Source organism: Lampris incognitus, chromosome 1, assembly GCF_029633865.1.
Source record: "Lampris incognitus isolate fLamInc1 chromosome 1, fLamInc1.hap2, whole genome shotgun sequence".
NCBI classification, from domain to species: domain Eukaryota; kingdom Metazoa; phylum Chordata; class Actinopteri; order Lampriformes; family Lampridae; genus Lampris; species Lampris incognitus.
Genome location: NC_079211.1, coordinates 119,226,302 through 119,243,133, shown reverse-complemented (window position 1 = coordinate 119,243,133; position 16,832 = coordinate 119,226,302). Strand labels below are relative to the sequence as shown.

Below are 16,832 nucleotides of genomic sequence, written 5' to 3'. Positions count from 1 at the left end.
ATTCTTGGGTTTGTTCGTGGTTTGAGATCGTCAGAAAAACTGATTTTTGTTTGTTGTCTGACGGACCAACCCATCGAATCTCGACGCATGCTGATCTTAGTTTAACAAGCATTAAAGAAGACATGTATCTCCACTGCATCGAGCTCAGAAGGGTACAGAGGATAACGAGATGGAGACCTCACCAGTGCAAAGAGGAGTTGATCACCAACCCATAACTCTCCCTGCAGTTCTGATGAGGTGTTTAAACTATGTGGTCCACTGAGAGCATGGAGCACGAGAAGACAAACAAAACCATTTTTACCAGGGTCGATGTGCCTGACCACGCTCACTACATTGTCGCCTTCTTTGTCTTGGTCATCGGGACACTGGGCATCTCTGGAAATGCCTTGGTTATGTTTGCTTTCTTCAGGTAGGTCTGTCTTAACAATTTCATCAAATCTGATTTTTACTTTCATTTACTGTTAACCTGTGTTTGTGTACGTGTGTGCACATATTTTGGTGTGCGTGTGTGTGTGTGTGCGTGTGTGTGTGTGTGTGTGTGTGTGTGTGTGTGTGCGTGTGTGCGCTAGCTTTCTTTTACAAGGATTTAATCAGACAGGTTTCATCAAGTTGACTTTGCTCTTGTGACCTCAACATCTCTTCAACCATTAATCATAGATTAAAACAGATTTAAAATCTCCCACAATGTTAGACTTTAAAAAGAGAAGGGGACAGATGTGTTTCAGGTAAAAGTAGGTGTGAACAAATTTTTAGTGCACAACTTTTTTAAATTTTTTGTGGGTTGCTCATTTGGCTCTACTTAACGGTAACTTTACAAGGATGTGACAGGTACATATGAGGGACAGTTGGGATAGAGGATAGTGAAGTGGCAGACAGAATAGAACTTTATTTGTCATTGTACAAGTACAACAGAATTTGAAAGTGCAGTTCTTATCAGTGCAAAGATCAATATAAAAAGAATTAAAAACATAAAAAACACACATAAATTTCTACATTCTACTGGACACCAACATATTGCACAAAAAGTCAGAAATCAAGACTTAGTAGCATTTAGTGCGGTTATGGCTCAGGGATAGAAGCTGTTCTTTAGCCTGTTTGTCCAAGCTCTTATTGTCCTGTAACGTCTGCCTGAGGGCAGCAGTTCAAACAGATGGTGTCCTGGGTGGGATGGGTCCTTGAGGATGCCATGGGCTTTTTTGAGACAGCGGGAACTGTATAGGTCTTCCAGGGAGGGGAGTGGGAAACAAAAGGAAACAAGGGGAGAGAGAGATGGGTACGACATGCAACAAAGGTCCCCTGGCGGGAATCAAACCAGAGATGTAGCGGTTATGTGGCATGCACCATAACCGTTCAGCTACCAGGACACCGATGGTTCTGTTTTTGTCCACACTGAGCTCAATCACTCAAATTTTTGAATTTTTATTTTTCTGAATTGGGATTTTCTTTTTTCCGATATAATAAAAGCAGTGACAATGTAAGGTCCTTAGTCTGTGTCTAAATCAAAGCAGTGAATTGCCCTCTGTTAAAGCACGCACAGTGGAGGGCTGGACTCCAAGCCTCTGCTTAGATCATTAGATCACTTTTACTCTGCAGAGGAGGGGGGGGGCTTATCAGAAAGCAAGCCTTCACAAGAAAAACATATTTGATTGCACTGCAAACAAGATGATTTTAAGACTATGGTGAAAAATAATTTGATTAAAATTTGTCATGTTATTTGTTAGATACTAAATCAGTATTCAGATGTATCAGACAGGTTCAATCTCTTTTAGTGAAGTTGGAAGGCTAAGTGCCTGAAAACTGAAAGACCTCAGTCACATTTCTGAGTTTAAGAATGATTTGTAGATTTTTTGTCATTCAAAACCCATACTCAGACATTTGTGAGATACAACCTGAGACCTGAAATTCCCCGGCCTTTCGCAGGATGTAGATGGCTATAGCCATGGTGCACAAGCAGGTTTTGCAGCAATAGGGAAATTTTGTGAAGTTAAAACCCAAAGTGTGCCTAAATCCTACTGCTGAAAAGAAATGATTTTAGAACAAAGAAGATTAAGGTCAAGTCTTTCGTTTTTTTGTTTTTTTCTTATGCCAGATGTGCATTTTGGGCAGGATTATGGCTAAAATCAGACCTTCAAAACCCTGCACAGATTTACAATAAGATGTCTGTGGGGCACAGGTCCAAAGTTACTGGATTCAATAAAATTAAAAGTAAGGGCACTGCATGACCTGTTAACTTAACACGAGTGCATAAATACAGCCTTGCTAGGGCTTAACAGGCTGGCAAAGTTATTGCTTTAGTTTTGAAAATCTGTAATATTTGTTTCCCGTTTTAGTTTTCGTAAATGATTTATTGGGATAGCTCAGCAATGCTCTTAAATTTATATACCTTCATTTGTGTCTTGCCATTAGTTGCATCTGTGTAGAAAGTACAGCATCACTGTGTTATGGTTCATCTACTACTTATCCACTGACACACTCACACAGACTGTTGTATGAGGGTAACAACTTTTCCCAATGCCAAAATGCAGCAGCAACAAATTGAGAAAACCCCACGGTGGACTAAATCGAAGATAGAGGTCATCACAGTTCATTAGTCAACCATTCCTTTTCTAATCTCATTCGTCATTGTAAAAAAGCGCATTGAGTGGTCGGAAGACTAGAAAAGCGCTATATAAAATGCAGTCCATTTACCATTCTTGATCTCCCCTTTCTGTCATACTTTATGGTAGGCATGCAGCAGAGAATGTAGGTTGTGTGTCAGTGTGTTTGTGTAATGTAGGTGAACCAAAATATGACCTTGTATTCACGCTGTTGATATCAATTATATTTCAGAAATATGTGAGGGCGGGAAAATATGTTAAATGTAAAATATGTCAGAGCTCCCATATACACTGGTATCTAATCTCAGCACATGGAGTGATGTAAAATATGTAAAATATATTTGCACGCTCCCATTCCACATTTGCTCAGGTTGGTGTGTGTGTGTGTGAGAGAGAGAGAGAGAGAGAGAGAGAGAGAGAGAGAGAGAGAGAGAGAGAGAGAGAGAGAGAGCGAGCATCACAAGAAGTGATTGATTGTTAGGAGCTTTCATATTCCATTTCTCTATCACAATACAGATTAGAGTGTGTGGGATAAAGTGACACAATTTTGTAATGGGTTCCATGAAAATTCTCTCGCACTCTTACTCTCTCTGTGACACACACACACACACACACACACACACACACACACACACACTTGATACATTCAAAAGCTAAATGGCACCCAACAACCAATATATTGTAATGTACTCTATTGTTGTGGGCTCTAGGAATTAAGTCAACATTTGGGTCAGAAACATCTTAATAGCACACACACACACACACACACACACCAGACAGATTTTTGGCAATGCCATTCATGACAAAGTACACTTATACATTGACAGGTGTCAAGGTAGCACCTAAGACACCAGAGAAGTATACAAAGAGCTGAGTATCATCCCCAGTAATGCGCTTGAACATCAAGTTCTCTATCACAAGTCATACTTGAATTTCAGTATTAATGATTTAAGTGAGGTGGCATGGTAGCACAGTGGTTAACGCGGTTGCCTCACAGCAAGAAGGTCCTGGGTTCGAGCCCCGGGGTAGTCCAACCTTGGGGGTCATCCTGGGTCGTCCTCTGTGTGGAGTTTGCATATTTTCCACATGTCTGCGTGGGTTTCCTCCAGGTGCTCCAGTTTCCTCCCACAGTCCAAAGACATGTAGGTCAGGTGAATCGGCCATACTAAATTGTCCCTAGGTGCGAATGTGTGTGTGTGTGTGTGTGTGTGTGTGTGTGTGTGTGTGTGTGTGTGTGTGTGTGTGTGTGTGTGTGTGTGTGTGTGTGTGTGTGTGTGTGTGGGCCCTGTGATGGACTGGCGACCTGTCCAGGTTGTTTCCCTGCCTGCTGCCCAGTGACTGCTGGGATAGGCTCCAGCATCCCCGTGACCCTGAGTAGGATAAGCGGTTTGGATAATGGATGGATGATTTAAGTGCACATTTTCATTAAGAAATGTGTTTCCAAATTTCAACTGTCAAATTCTGATAAGTTAAAGGCATCAAAATGTCTTAGAAGGTTGTAAAGGGATTCCACCAATTTATTGTTCAAAAGCACAACAGCTGAAAAAATACTATCCATCAGTCCATCAATTATTCAAGCTGGTTATCCTAATTAGGGTCACGGGATGCTAGAGCCTATCCCAGCAGTCATTGGGCGGCGGGCGGCGAGACACCCTGGACAGGCCGTCAGTCCATCACAGTTCTAAACATCACATTTCTAAACTAGAATTCCCTTCTAATCCTGTTATCCCTCTCTTTAATGTTGTATTGTGTAAACACAACATCAATTGTATGTTGGCTGTCTTGGGAGAGAGACCCTTTCTCTGTTGCTCTCCCTGAGGTTTCTTCCTATTTTTTTCTCCCTGTTGAAGGGTTTTTTAAGGAGTTGTTCGTTATCTGATGCAAGGGTCTAAGGACAGAATGTTGTGTTGCTGTAAAGCCCCTTGAGGCAAATTTTAATTTGTGATATTGGGCTATACAAATAAAATTGACTTGACTTAAACTAACAAAGTAAAATACTTCCTTTTGTGCAAAATACAAGCTAAATTAAAGCTGTGATACAAAGAAAAGTTTTGAGCAAATGAAAATTGACGTTAAAAAATAATTCCTTTTTTTTTTACAATCTGGATGTTATTTTTGTGGTTTTTGCCATTGTGCATATTGATTATGATAACATTTTACTCATCGGCTTCATTGTCATCATTTTGGATATGGGCCCACCACTGGACATGCACTTTACAACAGTGTCTGACTGGGCAATTGAGCAAGGGCCTTAAACCTGTCCTTTCAACAACAACAAAAACAAACAATAACTGTTTACACAATTTCCCATTACCTGTGACTTCTGAATTGTGCTGGCCGGGTAGTTTTTCGATGGCCACCACTACCTGCAGTAAGTAGGATGGTCATTCCTGCAAGTTGATCCAGGTAAGTAGCTCAGCAATGCAATGGACCATGGTGATAATATTTTACATTTCAGGTGATACATTTTAACTTTCATTGTTAACTTTTTCATTCCTAAGTACATGGTTTAGATACGTGTATAAATTGGATTTGTTGAAATATGTCTGATGCTCGTGTTCTGTTGCCGAGTCCAGTGGTGGTCCCGTATTCAAGATCTCTATGATGAGGCCAATGAATAAAATGATAACGTAACTGATAACTGAACTTGGATGAGAGGCGAAACGTCTTCACAGATATATACCAAGTCCAGTTGCACTTGATTCAACTCCTTTGGATAACCATAAATGAGAACATTCACAGACAACGTAACTGATATGCATGATGTCAAAAACTATGAAAATAGGACCCAGGTAGTAAAAAAAATGAAATTATCCTTTAAATCAATGTATGTGTGGAAATCATGGACTCTCCTTTTTCCCGTATGTTTAGTAACAAGAAGCTTCGTAACCTGCCTAACTACTTCATAATGAACCTGGCAGTCAGTGACTTCCTGATGGCCTTCACCCAGTCGCCCATCTTCTTTGTCAACTGCCTCTACAAAGGATGGGTGTTTGGAGAGATGGGTAATGTTTTTCTCTCGTGTGTTCTGCACATACAGTGCTGCTTGAAACTATGTGAACCCCTTGAGCAGTTTAGATGTTTCTGTTGTTTTACCATGATTTTCTTATTTTATCATCACCAGTTTTTATGTATGAAATGTCAGATATATGTTTATTAATGTCATGTACTTGTTTAGTGGGACTTGTTTAAGTAGCCCAAAAACTACATGAAACATGGAATTAGTGTATGTGCAAAAGTAAGTGAACCCCCAGCTGCATTGGTTAAGTCAAGCAGGTAACAGACTGGTGAAACACATTTGGGTGCTTAATTAATCATTTAAGCAGACCAATGAAATGAGACATCCTTGGGAATGGGTTTGGCCTGCACTAATTAAAAGAGAGAGGAAACCAACCAAACCACTGTGGTCCCATACAATCAACAATGCTGAGAGCAAAGGAGATATCCGAGGACATGAAGAAGAGGGTAGTGATAGCCCATCAGTCTGGGGAGGGATATAAGACCATCTCCAAAAGATTCCAGCTCCATCCATCCACTGTAAGACAAATAATTTACAAATGGAGGGCCTTCAACATGACAGCAACTCTGCCTAGAAGTGGACGCCCATCAAAACTATCACCCAGAAGCACCAGAAAAATATTAAATCAGGTAAAGGCCAACCCACACATCACCTTTAGAGAGTTGTAGACCTCTCTGGTAGCATCTGGGACAAATGTGCATGCGTCTACAATCAGACGAAAATTGAATAGCCATGACATTCATGGGAGGGTTGCTAGAAGGAAGCCTCTGCTCTCAAAAAAGAACAAAGCTGCTCGTTTCAACTTTGCCAGAGAGCACTTGGACAAACCAGAGGCCATCTGGAAGTCCATTCTCTGGATAGACGAGTCCAAAATAGAATTATTTGGTCACAATCAAAACCAACATGTTTGGAGAAAAGCCAACACTGCATATGAAGAAAAGAACCTCCTCCCAACAGTGAACCATGGTGGTGGAAATGTGAAGGTCTGGGGCTGCTTTTCTGCTTCTGGACCTGGACGACTCCATATTATCCAAGGAACCATGGATTCTCTGGCATATCAACAAATTTTTGACCAAAATCTCCTGCCATCAGTCAGGGGGTTGATGCTGGGACGAAAATGGATTATGCAACAAGACAATGACCCAAAGCACTCCAGCAAAACTGCAAAGGAATGGCTTCAGAGAAAGAGGATTCGTACTCTGGATAGGCCCAGTCAAAGTCCGGACCTTAATCCAATTGGAATGTTGTGTCGAGACCTGAAGAAGTTGGTACATACCAGATGTCCCTCCAACCTCTCTCAACTGGCTGAGTTCTGCAAGGAGGAGTGGGCAAAAATCCCCATAAGCAGATGCGAGAGACTGGTTAGTGGTTACAGAAGACGTTTGGTTGAAGTAATGGCTGCAAAAGGAGGAGCCACAAGCCACTAATACAAGGGTTCACATACTTTTGCACATGTTAAATTTTCAGTTTTTGTGAAATAAACCACCTTTGTTGAATTAAATAATGAAAATATATCTCTTTTCGTGTGTGTGTCCATTATTTGGAAGGTGTGCTTTACAAATTGGGATTTGGATGTATGTGTAATAAGCTTATCTTAATGTTTTTTTTACAAAAACAGTGACCATGTCTGGAGGGTTCACAAACTTTCAAGCAGCACTGTATATCTCCTTGCATTTTTTATCTCTCTTCTCTTCATTGTGGCTATTTATTTATTCAAACATATTTTTGCACCTGGACAGGAACTCACTCATTCATTCACATCTTCATGGCTAGGCTGTCTCTATGAGGAAGAGAGATGGACTGAACTTTTAAGCTACAACATAAACATGAACAGCTCAGTCTTCAGCCAGTTCCCCTCAGATGGATCATACAGTTTTTCTCCTGCTATGAGTTTCTTTCAGTTCCTCAGTTAAATATGCCTTCACATAACTCGTGCCTACAGAACACATTTCGAACATGGCCGTGTGTCTACCGGAGGTATTTTTCAAAGAAAAATCACTACTGCTGGAGGTGAGCGAGCGCTCAGATAGTGCAGTGTGCTGAGTGTTGGGAGATGTTCGGACAGTCGTTGCTATGGAATGCAAACAAACGAAGCATTTTTTCTAGCTTTATCTTTCGTCCTGCGTTATCTTTGTGATAACACACATTAAATGTCAAATAAATTAGCTTTTTTTCTCTTAAGAGCACTATCATTTTTTATTTGCTATTTCATTTTATGTTTGATTTTGAGTCAGATTTAAAATTATGGTAAAATATTAACTTTTAATAGTTATTAACACGGAATTGGGCTCTTTGACATGCATTGACACACTCAGCTCAACTTGAGACCCTTCGATATTACCTATTCTACTCGCTAGTGTACCTGTAAGTACACTGGAGGGGGCGTGCCAAGATGGCTGAGTGAGCGCACGCTTTCTCCTGAGATCTGCAAACTTAAGTTTCAAAAACAGTAAAAACTTGAATATTTTACTTGCCAAATACCTGATTCTTTTCCCTGAATACCATAAACCGCAAATTTAAAAGAGAAGCGAAAAAATGCTGAACCTACACGACAGAAAAAGAGATTTCGAAGAGGCTAAGTTTAAGCTAACACTAAACAAAGCTAACTCGGCTAGTGCTGGCAATGTGCTAATCGACAACTGTCATGACTATGCTGCCACCCTGACCCTCCCTGTAGAAGGAGACGACATGGACGAATTTCCACCACTGCCTGTTACTCCTAGTAAGCCCCCAGCTTCGAAGAAGGTGATGTATGCACACAGCAGTTCCGAGCAAGCCAACTCAAATGACATAATTGCCTCCTTGTCTGCGCTGATAAACCCAAGGTCTGACAGCATCGAGAGCATGGTCAGAGCTAATTCTCTGAAAATTGAGGGGCTAAAAAAGACAGTTGATTTTGCATGTGCAGAAATTAAGAACATGAAAGGAAAAGTGTTTGCTTGAGAAAAGAGTTGCAAAGGAGGAGGAGCGAGTGGACACATGTCAACAGAGGATCTCTGAGTTAGAAAGGTACTCCAGGAGATGGAACCCGAGGCTGTATGGAGTTGAAGAGTTGGAGAAAGAAGATGTACGACAGAAGGCTATCAGGATTTGTCAAGCTGTCATGCCAGCACAAAAAAAAAAAACAGGCTTGCTGATACCATCCATACCGTGCATCACCTTGGTCCCAAACGGCAAAATGACACCAAGGCCAGGGGCATCATCCTTCACTTTACCTCACGAATCTGCAGAGATGCTCTATAGCAGCGTTTCTCAAACCTCTCCTGGAGGACCACTTGTCCTGCATGTTTTAGATCTCTCCCTGCTCCAACACAGCTGATTCAAATGATCAACTCGTTATGAGCTCCCGAAGCTGCCTAATAACAAAACTGATCATTTAAATCAGATGTGTTGGAGCAGGGAGAGATCTAAAACATGCAGGACAAGTGGTCCTCCAGGAGAGGTTTGAGAAACGCTGCTCTATAGAAAGCTGCAAAGACATCCCCCTTCTTGCGGGACAACAACCTACGATTCGCGGAGGACCTTTCAAAAGAGGACAGGGAACGCAGGAACAAGCTGTGGCCAGAGAAGGCTCGAAAGGAAGGTAAAGCAGCCTACTTTGTCGGAGATCGGGCATTCATTAACGGCTCCAAAGTCTCCCTCCCTTCCTGATGACTTTTCTGCTCATGGATAAACACCAACGGTATAAGTTGATTGGTTTCGTTTTTCATGTGTTTAAATTACTTTATAACATATTTTTGGTATTAGCTTTTTCTCTGTTATACAAAATATATATTATAAACAAGATTCATTAGAGGCATTTTATATTGCTCTTTCACGTGTTTATTCAGAAAAGTCAAACCGAAACTACAAGCAGACACTAGAGGACAGTATAGCGCATTAGCGACACCCATTGTCAAATTACTGTATTACAACACTTCCACTAAATTTTACAATGGCATTAAGGCACTTCACACTAAATTATATTACTAAGAGCCATGCTCTCCTTAAAAAATAACGTCAAGATAATAAATCTTTAAACTGAAAAAAACTTGCAAGATTCCTGTTCTTACTCCTTTCACCTTGCTTACAGCTTTCATATAATTTTCAACAGAAAAAACAGCGCCTATTACAGTAGACAAAATTACATAGGGAAAAGCCCAATCTCTCTCTTAAGATATTCAAACTTCTGTTTAGTCAGTGGCTTGGTCAAGATATCTGCCTTCATGTCATTTGTTGGGCAATATTGCAGTTCTGTTTGCCCATTCGGCACACATTCACGGATGTAGTGGTAGCAAATGTCTGTGTGTTTAGTCCTTGAGTGATCCACTGGATTCTTCCTGGATTTCACTACTCTAAATAACACATTTGAAATTAACTGTGCGAAGTATTTTCTAAAAAATAAAAAAAAATAAAAAACCCCTAGAAAAAACCCACTTCACTCTGGAATTTTATTCTCCACAACATTTTCTCTTGTTTTGGTGGCCCCAGCTTTGTTTTTTTATCACTTTAGTTTTTATTGAAGTTTTTAGGACAATACAAACATGGCATCCGTATTCAGAAGTAAACATTGAATTATCTACATTTACTTGCACACAAGCCCAACAGGGCAACTCAAAACAAACGAACAAAAAAAACACACAAAAAAAAGAACTACATGAGCTTCCTGTGGGTTTAACTTTCCAGTCTTAAGTGTTGTCATGAATTATGTTGTCGCGTGTTTGCTCCTTAAACCATGTCCATTTCTTCCACTGGTCTTCCATCCGAGGTACTGTAAGTCTCAATCGATGAGTCAGTTTTTCCATTGTATGAATGTCTTCCACTATTTCCATCCATTGTCCTTGTGTGGGGGCGTCCACCTGGCACCATTTTCTTGTGATTGCCTTCTTAGCCGCAATCAGCAGTATCTTAACCAAACATCTATCACTTGACCCTATATCGTCGTTTTTAAAATTACAGAAACAGAGGGTCATATAGCTCTTAGGGAAGTCATATCCAAGTACCTTTTGTATTACATCATGAACCATCTCCCAAAACATCGCTAGCTTATTACATTTCCAAAATATATGCGAGTGGTCTACATCCTCTTCCACATTTCCTCCAGCATGACAGTTTGGTGCTGGAGTATCTATTTTTGATTTTTGGTGTAATAAAAAAACGTATCAGATTTTTCCAGGAGAATTCCCTCCATATCTGCGAACTAGTGGAGGATTGATGAACTTTCCACATATTCTGCCAGTCCTCCTCTGTAATTTCTGTGCCAAATTCTAATTCCCATTTTTCTTTTATATATGTAGTTGAGTGTTTATTAGTTGTGAGAGCTTGATATAGTGCAGATATAGTCCTAGATTTTCTCCCTTTATATGCGTTGATTATAATTTGAATCACACTGTTCACCTCCATGGAGGGTCCTCTCCTGATACGTTTGTTGTAATAATTCCTTAATTGTAAATATCTAAAGAAGTCTTGATTCTCCAAATCAAACTTGTCTTTCATACCCTGAAAACTCTCCATCTCCCCTTTTTCCTCTAGAGTGCACCATGCTGTGATTCCCCAGTTAACCCACAGTTTAAAAACTGTGTCATGCCTCGCTGGAGTAAAGTCTCTATCATATGCTACCCATCTCAATAACTGTATCTCATCTTGTAATTTGTTGATTTTAATCAATTTAAGCCATAACTGCAGTGTAAATAATGTGACTGAATCCATGTGGGTTTTTGTTTTCTTGTATACTTCTTTATCCCCTAAAATATTCTGGATAGGGTACCCACCATATTCCCTTTCCATGACTTTCCACTTGGCCATGTAATCTTGCCTACACCAGTCAACAGCATATCTCAGCTGGGCAGCTTTGAAATATTCTTTTAGATTTGGTAAACCCATACCTCCCTTTTCCTTTGAGAGTTGGAGAGTTTCATACCTTACTCTGGGCTTCTTCCCTCCCCAAATAAATCTAGATATTGTCCTATCCCACCTATCAAATTGAGCTTGAGTCACCTCTACAGGCAACGATTGGAATAGATAAAGAAGCCTTGGTAGAATATTCATTCTGTCTCAATTCTTGAGCTGAAGTCAAGTGGCAGAGTGGACCATCTATCAATATCCTTTTGCATCACATCGTTGATCTTGCCGTAATTTGCTTTATGTAATTTAGACAATTCCTTGGTAATGTAAATTCCCAAATATTTGATTTTGTTTAGATTCCAATTAAAGTCAAAATTTCCCTTGAATTCTGTGGTTGGAGTATAATTGAGAACTAGCACCTGTGTTTTTGAGATGTTAATTTTATATCCAGATAAATGACCATATAGTTCTAGTAGCTTCATTAGTTGAGGGAGTGATGTATGTGGTTGCTCAAGATAGGCTATGACATCATCAGCAAATAGCCCCACCTTGTGGACAGTGCCATTCACTGTCACTCATTAATTCCTTCATTTTGGCGAATGGCCTCCGCTAAAGGCTCAATGAATAACGCGAACAGTGTCGGAGACAAACAGCATCCTTGTCTTGTCGACCTCTGCAAAATGAACTTGTTCGTTAAACTCCCGTTTATTTTAATCCGAGCATTAGGTTGTTGATATAATGTTTTAATACACTGTATTGACTTATTGCTGAACCCTAGTCGTTCCAATACTGCATACAACAAATTCCAAGACACCCGATCGAATGCTTTTTCTGCATCTAAACTTACTAATAGTGTAGCTTGTTTTCTCTTACTCGCTTGATCAACAATATGCAATGTCCTTCTGATATTATCATGCGTTTGTCTTTCTCTCATGAATCCTGTTTGATCTTCATCTATCAAATCACCTATGAATGAGTTTAACCTTTTGGAGATAATTGTCGTATATATTTTATAATCTACATTTAATAATGAAATAGGTCTGTAGTTCCCACAATATTCTTTATCCTTTTCCGGTTTTGGAATGACTGTGATTATTGCCTCTGACCATGATGGTGGTATCTTATTATTGTGAAGTGTCCAATTGAAGGATCTCAGAAGTATCGGTGCCAGCTCTTCCCTAAACACTTTGTACCATTCTGCAGGGTATCCATCGTTGCCCGGGCTTCTATTGTTTTTCAAAGAATTTATTGCATCTATCACCTCTTCCATCTTGATGTCAGCTGTTAATTTGTCATTTTGGAGCCGTCCAATTGAGGGTAAATCTAATGAATTCAAAAAGGTATTAATTTCCGCTTCGGATGCAGGTGTGGGTTGTGAATATAACTCTTTATAATATCCCAAAAATATGTCCTCTATGCTTTCTGGTATATTCATTAACTCATTTGAATGGGGGTCTCTGATCTTATGTATATGGCCCACTGCTTGCTGTTTTCGAATACGTTTTGCCAACAGTTTAGTTGCGCGCGGGCCTGTTTCATAATATCTTTGTTTGAGAAACAAGCTTTTTTTCTCAACTTCATCTAACAGTTCTTTATTAATGTCTGACTTAGCCGATTTGATTTGCTCCAACACCACGGGGTTTCCCGCAGTCTGGTATTCCCTCTCCATTTCTCTTAACCTGTCCGTATTCTTTCTGGATATAATTGATCTTGCCTTTTTGATCAATGCTGAATGCGCTATTAACTTTCCCCTGATGACCGCCTTCATGGCATCCCAAAATATTGTTGGGTCTACTTCCCCATTGCTGTTTTCTTCTAGATATGTCCGAATATCCGCCTTTAACATAATCTTACTCTGCTCACTATTCAGTAGACCCACATTAAACCTCCAAACCGTATTTCGCTTCTACAATTCAAATTAATTTCTAAATATACTGGATTGTGATCTGAGATATCCGCCCCTCCAATCCCACACTCCTTTACTCTGTAAATATCGTCTTTGCTCATAAGGAAATAGTCTATCCTTGAATGAACTTTATGTACAGCTGAGTAATGTGTATAGTCTTTTTCCTGAGGGTGTAATTGTCTCCACACATCATCCATCCCCATCTCTTCCAGTGATATATTTACAAATCGAGTGACCTGTGTTTTAGTCCTTTTGATACTGGTCGTATCCATTTTGTGATTCAAAACGACATTCAAATCTCCCCCACAAATTAAGACCCCCTCTGACTCGTTTGCTATCTCATCAAACAAAGATTTAAAAAATATTTTATCACTTTCAGGAGGGGCGTATATATTTACCAATGTCACTGGTTTGTTCTCTAACCTCCCCTTCACTATAATATATCTCCCCTCCTTGTCTCCAATCTCCCTGTCATAATCGAATTGAGTTTTGTTTGATATTAAAATTGCAACACCTCTCCTGCGCCCTTTCTTGTAGGAGCTATAATATGAATGTCTGTACCCATATTTCTTAAGTTTCCCATGCTCTATCTGTGTTAAATGGGTCTCTTGGAGGAATATGATTTGTACATCCTCCTTTTTTAGCTTAATCATAACCTTTTCCCTCTTCTTTAACATATTTAGACCATTAACATTCAGCGACATTATTTTAGTTGTGTGAACCATCTAGACATCTTGATACTCTTTTTCCATATATTCCCACAGAGCTCCAGACAAAAAAACTACAAATATAAAACACATTAATCAACAACAAAAATAACTTCCAACTAAAGGGGCCTAACCACCCCGAGTCCCCGTTGGTAGGTGAAGGGGAAATCCTTTTCAGAAAGGGCCCCACTCTAGACTTGACATTTTGCCCATCACATGGGATAAGCCTACAGCCTTGTCTAGGCATGTCCAACGTTTGGCAACCATATAGCCTACCTCTCTCCGTGGCATGTGATGAAAAAACCTTTTGTAATGGAGCTCAACTCAGTCAGAACGATACCAATCCTACTTTCTCCGATAGGCCTGGAGCTTCTCTTTCGCTCGTTGTGCAGCTTCACGTCTTCCTTTCGCGCCGTGGACTCGTTGCCACCCTGCTCGCGTCCCAGTCGCCTCCACCTGCTCTGTGGCCGTGGTTGCCGTGTCATCGTCTGGTATCTCGATGTCGCAGCCTCTCGTCTTCATGTCCATCGCAGCTTCCCTGGCATTGTCGTATATCTTCGTTCCGTTGTTCCAGTGGATCCTTATTTTGGCGAGGGGTGTCTGGAAACGAATTCCTTTACCCTTGAGCACTTTCTTAATGCCCAAATATGATTTTCTTTTCCGGACCACTTCAGCTGCATAATCGTGATCAAAGTAAATACGTTTGTCCCCTATCTCTATCTTATTCTTTTTCCATGCTTTCTTGAGAATCATTTCTTTTATATCAAACTTGTGGAGTTAGAAAACAACGAGACAGGAGACGTGAGAGTAGACGTAGTCCAGGTAGTTTACTAGCTCCAACTTTACATGTCATATATTCGACAACGACACTGAACTCTCTGGACCGGAAGCGGAAGTGCATTCTCTCTTAGGTGAATGTCTCTAGTTATATAGATGTGGGTCACCACACAGGCCCCCCCAGAATTCACCTACACAAAACAATGCAAAACAGCAAAAGCGCAACTCATGAACATAAAAATAGACTCTACAACAGAACAGTCAATGACATAGTGCAAAGTCACGGGGAAAACAAGTGACGAGTCGGGGGGTGGACCCTGCGGCCATAACGGCTGCGCTTCACAGGAGGGGAAACAGATGGGGCCGAAACCCGGGCCATAGGCGGGGCCGAAGCAGGAACAGAGGCAGGTGCCGGGGCCGACCTAGGAGGGCGTCCCCGCCGCGGGGGTAGGGCCAATTGCATTGGCTCCCCAATGTCCAAGTGAGCAGGCTTGAGACGGTCTATAGCGACCCGCTCCGGCCTGCCCCCCATGTCCACCACAAAGTTCTTATCCCCCGCCTCCAGGACGCGGAAGGGCCCGTCGTATGGGGGCTGCAGCGGGGACCGATGGCTGTCGTGCCTAATGAAGACGTACCTCGCCGATGGCAGATCCTTGGGGACGTAGGACCGGGGGAGGCAGTGTTGAGACATCGGAACGGGAGCGAAGGCACCGGCAGCGCTCCGGGACGCACTGAGGTGAGAGGCGGCCGACCAGGGAGTCGTAGCATCCGGAAGAAACTCCCCCGGAACTCGCAGGGGCTGGCCATACACCAGCTCAGCGGAGGAGGTCTGGAGGTCTTCCTTCGGGGCCGAACGCAGGCCGAGCATGACCCATGGGAGCCGGTCCATCCAGTCGCAGCCAGTGAGGCTTGCCCGCAGAGCGGCTTTCATGTCCCGATGGAACCGCTCACAAAGTCCGTTGCTCTGCGGGTTGTACGCCGTAGTGCGGTGGATCTTCATCCCCAGGTGCTCAGCGACCGCCGTCCAGAGCTCCGAGGTAAACTGGGAGCCCCGGTCGCTCGTGATGTCACCCGGTGTGCCGAAACGGGCCACCCAGCAGCCGATGAACGCCCGTGCTACCTCTGCTGCCGTCGTGGAGGACAAGGGAATAGCCTCTGGCCACCTGGTGGCCCTGTCCACAATAGTGAGGAGGAACGTATAACCACGGGAGGGGGGCAGGGGACCCACCAGGTCAACATTGACGTGGTCAAACCGCCTCTCTGGAACCACAAACGGCGCCAAAGGGGCCTTGGTATGGCGGTGCACCTTGGCGCGTTGGCACGCCACACAAGAGCCGGCCCAGGCTCTAACATCCTTACGGAGCCCAGGCCAAACAAACTTGACGCTCACCAATTTGGTCGAGGCCTTCACTCCCGGGTGGGAAAGGCCGTGGACGGTGTCGAAAACTCGGCGCCGCCAGGAAGTAGGCACCAGGGGGCGCGGTTGACCGGTGGAGATGTCACAGAGGAGGGTGGTGTTGGCCGCGTCGAACGTCACGTCCTCCAGCCGTAGCGCCGTAGGGGTCGACCGGTAGTCTTGAACGGTCGCGTCCTTGGCTTGGTCCGCTGCCATAGCGGCGTAGTCGAGTCCCAAGTGAACGGCGTTAACAACCGCCCGTGAAAGGCAGTCGGCGACGGAGTTATCCTTGCCCGACACGTGTTGTATGTCCGTGGTAAACTCGGAAACCGCCGCGAGATGACGCTGCTGACGCCCAGACCACGGTTCTGAGGTTTTGGCCATACAGAACGTCAGCGGTTTGTGGTCCACGAAAGCGGTGAACTGTCGGCCCTCCAATAGGAACCTAAAGTGTCTGGTTGCGAGGAAGAGACCCAGTAGTTCCCTATCAAAGGTGCTGTATTTGCGCTCGCTCTCACGGAGTTGTTTACTGAAGAACGCCAACGGCTGCCAGCCCCCCCCCCACCCACTGCTCACACACGGCCCCCACGGCGTAGTCGGAGGCATC

The 16,832-nt window shown here is 42.6% G+C and overlaps 1 protein-coding gene across 1 annotated transcript in view; it reads left to right on the top strand.

The window, feature by feature from the left end:
* Positions 1 to 248: 248 nt before the first annotated feature.
* LOC130111897 (melanopsin-A-like) overlaps positions 249 to 16,832 on the top strand; it is a 41,133-nt gene continuing 24,549 nt past the window's right edge. The window contains exons 1-2 of the mRNA XM_056279199.1: positions 249 to 409; positions 5,469 to 5,602. Of these exons, the coding sequence (XP_056135174.1) occupies positions 249 to 409; positions 5,469 to 5,602 (295 nt within the window). The remainder of the gene's footprint in view (positions 410 to 5,468; positions 5,603 to 16,832) is intronic.